Genomic DNA, 7621 nt, shown 5'->3' on the forward strand with positions numbered 1-7621 from the left:
GACAGAGTGAGACTCCAACTCAAAAAAAAAAAAGAAATATAAGCCCATCAACTCACTCTCTAGGAATGAGTACTGAACCCTAACAGGCAGGAGACTCATGCTGAGAGACTCCGGGCTAATTCCAAACTAGCACCAGGAAGTCACTCATATAATGAGTGAAAACTACCCAACTGTTCATGGCTGTCCTGATGGGACCAGAATTGGGGGGAGCAGAGAGGAGGGTCACAGCTCTGTGTCAAGAGGTGGAGGTCAGAGCGCTACCCCATCCGTGGGACACTGCCCAGCACCTGACTCATAAAGGACATCTGATTCACTTCCTTACCCCATTCAGGCACCATCCCACCCATCAAATCTGCTCAAGGTGAAGGGGATGACGTGAAGAAGTTGTTCACCATCGGCTGCCCAGTCATCCTGGCCACGCTGGGGGTCGCGCTGCTCTTCATTGTTCGCAAAAAGAGGAAGGAGAAGCGGCTGAAGCGGCTACGAGGTGAGGGGGTTTCCTATGGGCCTTCTGGGAGGGGGTGTTGACTGCACCAACTGGATGAGTGGAAGAGCTGCCACTCAAACTTTCTAAACCCCCCTTGCTCTTCAATGCTTCCTCCTCTGTGCCCCCAGGACTTTGTGCCCGCCCCAGTTGGGACTAACATGAGGAGAGACACACTGATAAAGCAACATTGGTTGTAAAAATATGTAAACGTTTCCATGTTGCTTGATAAATAGACGTTGCTCCCTTCCACCCTGGATGCTCCATTCTCTCAAACAGATTCCTGCAACTTTCGTGGGACCTTCCACTAAGAATAGACCCACAGCTCTCTAGGACCATGCTCAGTTCTGAATGAGCAGTTTCCATACCATGTCAGGTGTTAAGTATTTTGAGTATTATCCTCTTTTCCCACACCTAATACCGCAGTCTGGCAAGAATGGGTCTGATTTACCTCAATTTTCCCTCAGCCTGATATAGTGTCTGGTGCCTACTAGTTGCTTCATAAATGTCCATCTATTCATTTGGAAAACAGTTATTGAGTTGGCTACATCATAGATACTGCCAGACTATAAAGATGAATAAAGGAGGAACAGGTCATGCCCTTATAGAGTTTACAGTCTAATGTGAAAAGCCAGGGGACAGTTGTAGCACAGAAGAGGGAATGACTAATGACTGACCAGTGGTGTTCAGGAATTGGGTGGATGGATGGTTCAATGGATGGTTGGACTGCTGAGGACTGGATGGATGGATGACTGGATGAATAATTGGATGGCTGGATGGGTGAGTGGTTATATGGTTGAATGAGTGACAATAAGTGGTTGGGTGAAAGGACGGTTGGATGGTTGAATAGATGGCTTTATGGACAGATGTGTAAGTGGAAGGATAGGTGAATTAAAAGTTGGATAGATGGATTGTTGAATGGATAGATAATGGATGATTACATGAATAGTTGGATAGATGGATGGATGCTTAAATGGATGCTTGGATGGAGGGATGGATATTCTGATGGCTGGGTGGATGAAGAGATGGATGGATGGTTGTGTGAAATAGCTGAAACGATGGGATGTTTGGATGAAGAGTTGGATAGATGTTGGATAGTGACATGAATGGTTGGATATATAAATATAAGTAATGACTAAATGGATGTTGAGTGCATGGTTGGATGCATGGGTCGATGGAAGGATGGTTGAGTCAATGGATGGATGGAGGGATGGATGACTGGAGAGATGAATAGTTAAATAGGCGGGTGATGAATTAATAGTTGGATGGATGAACGGACAATTGGATGGAGAGATGGTTAGATGGGTACACGGATGGATGGTTGAATGGATGGATGAATGGACGGATGGATAAATGGTTGAATGGATGGGTAGGGGATGAATGGGTGAGTGGATGGTTGAATGTATGGTTGGCTGGGTGGATGGATGGATAAATGGTTGGATGAATGCATGCAGCTATCAGGATTCACTCTGACAGATCCTTCTCAGTTATCAGGGGTCTAATGGATTAAACTAGGCCCTTTGATTCTTCTCTTTTCCAAATTCTTAAACTGAAAGCCCTAATCTTATTCAAGGTTCCTCTGAAACAAAGCAGGGACCCCCAAATCCATCCATGGACTTTTAGGGATAGATGCCCCAGAGGAGGAAATGAAGTCTCTTGGTTGATGTGAGAGTATAATCTGGGGCTTCCCATTGACCACCTCTGCTTCATGCTCCACTCTCTCCTCTCCCCAACAGACAACTAAGGAAAGACCCTTCATCATTGCCCCTTTCTAACCTGCTGGGGTGTCTCGTTTAGTTAGAATCAATTTGCAAAACAGACAGGGCACCTACTTTGCCCACTCTCCTTCAGAAAGGCTCTCCCTGTTAGATAAAAATCTGAGGAAAGGAAAACAAACCTGAGCCACATCCTGAATTGGGAGCACTGAAATCTCATCATGATTGGTCTGTTTCATAGGTCCTTCCATTTCTCCTCTTGCTTCTTAAGAGACCAGCCATGGCCCCATTATAGGGACTCCTCCCACCTGGTTTCCATGCCCCTTTCAGTTGTCATCCTGCTTATCTCACTCAGGCCTCCTCTCTCTCTCTGTTTTACAGATGCAAAGAGTTTGGCAGAAATGTTGATAAGGTAGGAATCTCCGAGTTGCTTCCTCTCGCCTCCCCTCCCTCTTGTCCCCTGCAGGGGATACAGGAGGCTTACTCTGTACTCCCAGAGTAGGAGACAGACTTCTAAGATACCACTGTCCTGCAAAGCCCCTCCCCTAATCCTTTATGGCTGCTGAGCCACCCACCTCTAGTCCTTCTCCCCACAGCAAGAACAACCGAAGCTTTGACACGCCTGTGAAAGGGCCACCCCAGGGCCCACGGCTACACATTGACATCCCCCGGGTCCAGCTGCTCATTGAGGACAAAGAAGGCATCAAGCAACTGGGTAAGTGTTGTGAGCTCTCTGTCCTGCTCTGGTCTGGGTGTGCTTCCCCAGACCACAGTCCACAGAGGGCAAATGCAGCCACCCCACCAACAATTCAACAGCCTTGGAACTCACTGCAGCTTCTCTCAAGGGCTAAGGCTTCTCCTCTGTCCAATGGGGAGAATTGCCGGCGTTTCTCTGACTCAACATTGGATAAAGACAAAGAACCGGGCACAGTGGCTCATCCCTGTAATCCCAGCACTTTGGGAGGCTGAGGTGGGAAGATTGCTTGAGCCGAGGAATTCGAGATCAGCCTGGGCAACATAGCAAGACCTCATCTCTACTAAAAAATAAATGTAAAGAAATTAGCTGGGCATGGTGGTGCATACCCATAGTCCCAGCCACCAAGGAAGCTGAGGTGGAAGGATCACCTGAGCCTAGGAGGTTGAGGCTACAGTGAGCCATGATCTTGCCACTGTGCTACAGTCTGGGCAACAGAGTGGAGACCTAGACTAAAAAAAAAAAAAAGACAACGAAATTTGGAAAGGGCTCCTGGTGATTGTCTTTCCTTCTTTCCCTAGGAGATGACAAGGCCACCATTCCTGTGACGGATGCTGAGTTCAGTCAGGCTGTCAACCCACAGAGTTTCTGTACTGGTGTCTCCTTGCACCACCCAGCCCTCATCCAGAGCACAGGCCCCCTCATCGACATGTCTGACATCCGGCCAGGAACCAGTATGCATAATCCCCAGGGAAACAGCCCTCTTTTCATACAGGCTGTCTTGGGCACTGCATGGGGCAGGGGTGATAAGCAAAAAAGGGGAAGGAGGGAACAGAATGGAAGGGAAGTATGGAAAGCACTGGAGTTAGAATCTGGAGACCTTGACTGCAGACCTACTAGCCGTGACTTTGGGCATATCACTACCTTATCTCTCTGGCTTCAGTGTCCTTACCTAGAAATGTGAAAGGGTCAGGTATTGTTGATCTCCAAGGGCCTGGACATAAGGACAGACTACATCAAGGACTGTAGGGAATGAATGGCAGCAGGAGAGGACATCACAGTCTTCTCCAGACGGAAGGGACAGATGGGGTGGGCAGGGAGAACCAGGATGCCGTCACTGCCACACACTTGGACTCTGCTGCTCTCCTTCTCCAGGACCAGCTATGTGGTCAGGCAGGCAGCATGGCCATGGCTGCTTCTGCCTCCCCTTGCTCCCGTCTGGTAAATGTCAGCTGCCCGAGTCCAAGTGCCCTGGGTTGGAGGGTGCTATCTCTTGCTTCCCTCTGCCCAGACCCAGTGTCCAGGAAGAACGTGAAGTCAGCCCACAGCACTCGGAACCGCTACTCAAGCCAGTGGACCCTGACCAAGTGCCAGGCCTCCACACCCGCCCGCACCCTCACCTCTGACTGGCGCACGGTGGGCTCCCAGCATGGTGTCACTGTCACTGAGAGTGACAGCTACAGTGCCAGCCTGTCCCAGGACACAGGTGTGCCTAGGGTCCTACTTGCATCCTGCCCACCCTCCTCCAGTTCCCCATCATTCACCGTCACCTTCCGTTTCTCCCAATTCTTATCCACCAGCTCATGGGATCCAAGGCCCAAGTCAGATTCGTTTCCAACTGGTTACTGACTCACTGTGTGGCTGGGACAAGAACACTTGACCTCACTGAGCTCTGCTTAGTCGAGGATTTCATTTTACTCTCCCCCAAAATTGTCGGATAAAATCACGCACAGGATGGCTGTTGGAGAAAGGGCTGAATGTTCTTGGGGTGGCTGCTTATTTTCAAGAATGAAAGAGGTTCTGCCCTTGATTAGTCCAAGATCCCACTTCTGCCGCCACCACCCCCTTCACAGACTCTTCCCAGCCTGCTATCCTCCATGGCCAGACTTTCAGACGGCTGCTGGGTTTGCAGGAAAAGAAACTGCTCAGTCTGGTCTCATTTCCACCCTCCTACCCATCACTCACTCCCTCCCTCTTAACCTCACACTGCTGTCTCCCTCCCCAGACAAAGGGCGGAACAGCATGGTGTCCACAGAGAGTGCCTCTTCCACCTATGAGGAGCTGGCCCGGGCCTATGAGCATGCCAAGCTAGAGGAGCAGCTTCAGCACGCCAAGTTCGAGATCACCGAGTGCTTCATCTCTGACAGCTCCTCTGACCAGATGACCACAGGCACCAATGAGAACGCCGACAGCATGACATCCATGAGCACGCCCTCGGAGCCTGGTATCTGCCGCTTCACCGCCTCCCCACCCAAGCCCCAGGATGCTGACCGGGGCAAAAACGTGGCTGTGCCCATCCCCCACCGGGCCAACAAGAGTGAGTGATCAAACCACCTCCTGTGCCATGTTCCCACCCCCCGTGAGCCCTGGCTAGATCTAGTCCTGGCAGCACCAGGATCCTGCTGGCCCAGCTTGGCTCCTTGGCAGCGCAGGGTAGTACAAAAGGCAAGGACTTGGGAGCAAGCAGATCAGAGCCCACGTCCTGGCTCAGCCTCTCAATATGTCTGTGGGCAAGTCATTTAACCTCTCTGGTCTTAATTTTCTCATTTGAAAATGCAAATGGCAGTGTCTACTTTGTGTTGTCATGATGGGCATTAAAAATGACATATATGCCTGGCATACAGTAGGGTCTCATTCATTAAGTAGTGGTCATTCCCTTAATCTGAAGCTATGCCAAGATGGAAAGAGACCCCCCCATGAGGTCAACTGCCCAGTGGCTTCTGGTCTCAGTGCTGCTTGAATGTCACCCAGACCCAAGGGAGCAATCCTGGCAGCTCAACCCACAGTGGTCATACCTCACTGTAGGCAGTGGCCTGGCCTGCCTGGGACCACCTGACTCCAAGGGCTTTGCCAGAGCATGTGCCCTTAGAGGTTGACAAGGCAAGACTAAGACTACCAGGGGAACATCAGCAGACACTGGGATCACAGCGTGCAAAGCCCAAACTCTTAAACAAGGTAATCTGGTCTTCTTGGCACTGGTTGTGCTCACTGAGGCAGAGGGGAGTGGCTCTGGGTCACCTAAAGAAGATTCTGGAGTAATGGAAAGTCTTTGGAGACTAGTGGCCCTGAATGACACTCCTATCTCTTCTCTCTGAATTTGGGCAAATTACTTAATCTCTCTGAACCTCAGTTTCCTTGCGTGCAAAATGCAGATCCCAATCCTGGGAACTATTGGGAAATAATCTAGGGAGACTGCCTGGCATAGCTGGCAGGTGCTGGAGGCCCATTTACAGGCAGGGTGCTCCAGAGCAAAGGGGTCAGGATGTGGAGGTCCTGGACACATATCATACGGAGACAGTTTAAGACATCAGGAAGCTGGGCAGTGGTTCATACCTGTAATCCCAGGACTTTGGGAAGTCAAGTCAGGAGGATTACTTGAGACCAGCCGGGCAACATAGTCAGACCTTGTCTCAACAGAAAGTTAAAAAAGAAAAAAGAAAAATTGGCCGGTCTCAGTGGCTCAAGCCTGTAATCTCAGCACTTTGGGAGGTCGAGGTAAGAGGATTGCCTGAGCCCACGGGTTTGAGATCAGCCTGGGCAACTTGGTGAGACCTCATCGCTATAATAAATAAAAAAATTAGCTGGGCATGGTAGCGTGGTACCTCTAGTTCCAGCTACTTGGAAGGCTGAGGCGGAAGGATCGCCTGAACCCAGTCCACTGACGCTGGGGTGGCCATGAGCGTGCCACTGCACTCCAGCCTGGGCGATGGAGTGAGACTCCAACTCAAAAAGCAAAGCAAAACAAAATTAGCTGGGTGAGGTGGCACACACCTGTAGTCCCAGCTACTTGGGAGACTGAGGTGGGAAGATCGCCTAAGCCCAGGAGATTGAGGCTGCAGTGAGCCGTGATGGTGCCACTATACTCTAGCTTGAGCAACAGAGTGAGACCTTAACAAAGGAAGGAAGAAAGGAAGGGGAAAAGAAGTTTACCTGGAGAAAAAGGGAGGTATGGGACACGCAGTTGACTTCAGCCATCTGGAAAGCCGCCATGGGAGAGAGAGGGAGGCCTTGCTCTGTGAGTTCTCAGAGGACAGACTCAGGCTCAGTGTGGGGGAAGAGACAGGGGTGAAATTCCTTTCCTCCTCAGGGTAAAGAAAAGCTTTCTATCCGCCAGAGCTATTAAGAAGTACTTGTCTGTAGCAGAGCTGGACTTTTACCCCCTGAAGCTGACCAGCCTATAGTAATCATCAAACAATAAGTATCCTTTTATGGAGCAAGTATCACATGTGTTACTGTATTAAAGCACTTTGCATACTTTATCCCATTCACTCCTCAAAATAATCCTATAGGGGAATATGAACATTCCCATTTCATAGATCAGGAAACTGAGGCTCGGGAGGTCAAGCACCAACAACCTCTATTCTTTACTGCCCATCCAGTGGAGGTTTCTATGTCAGATCAGGGAGAAGACCGCCGGGAGAGCGGGGAGGGCGAAGCAGGGGTTGAACAAGCCGCTTCCCAGAGGCCTCTGCTTTTAACCTAACATCTTCTGCCTCTGTGGTTCCAGGTGACTACTGCAACCTGCCCCTGTATGCCAAGTCGGAGGCCTTCTTTCGAAAGGCAGATGGACGTGAGCCCTGCCCCGTGGTCCCACCCCGCGAGGCCTCCATCCGGAACCTGGCTCGAACCTACCACCCCCAGGCTCGCCACCTGACCCTGGACCCTGCCAGCAAGCCCTTGGGCCTCCCGCACCCAGGGGCCCCCGCTGCCGCCTCCACAGCCACCTTA

The 7621-nt window shown here is 50.7% G+C and overlaps 1 protein-coding gene across 1 annotated transcript in view; it reads left to right on the plus strand.

Moving 5' to 3' along the window:
* DSCAML1 (DS cell adhesion molecule like 1) overlaps positions 1-7621 on the plus strand; it is a 348081-nt gene that overhangs the window by 339745 nt on the left and 715 nt on the right. Inside the window, 7 exon segments of the mRNA XM_021710263.1 lie at positions 332-487; positions 2581-2611; positions 2796-2914; positions 3475-3627; positions 4185-4379; positions 4899-5210; positions 7401-7619. Coding sequence (XP_021565938.1) covers positions 332-487; positions 2581-2611; positions 2796-2914; positions 3475-3627; positions 4185-4379; positions 4899-5210; positions 7401-7619 — 1185 coding nt within the window.

Source organism: Carlito syrichta, unplaced genomic scaffold, assembly GCF_000164805.1.
Source record: "Carlito syrichta isolate Samal-C Ts95f unplaced genomic scaffold, Tarsius_syrichta-2.0.1 Scaffold288347, whole genome shotgun sequence".
NCBI classification, from domain to species: Eukaryota; Metazoa; Chordata; class Mammalia; order Primates; family Tarsiidae; genus Carlito; species Carlito syrichta.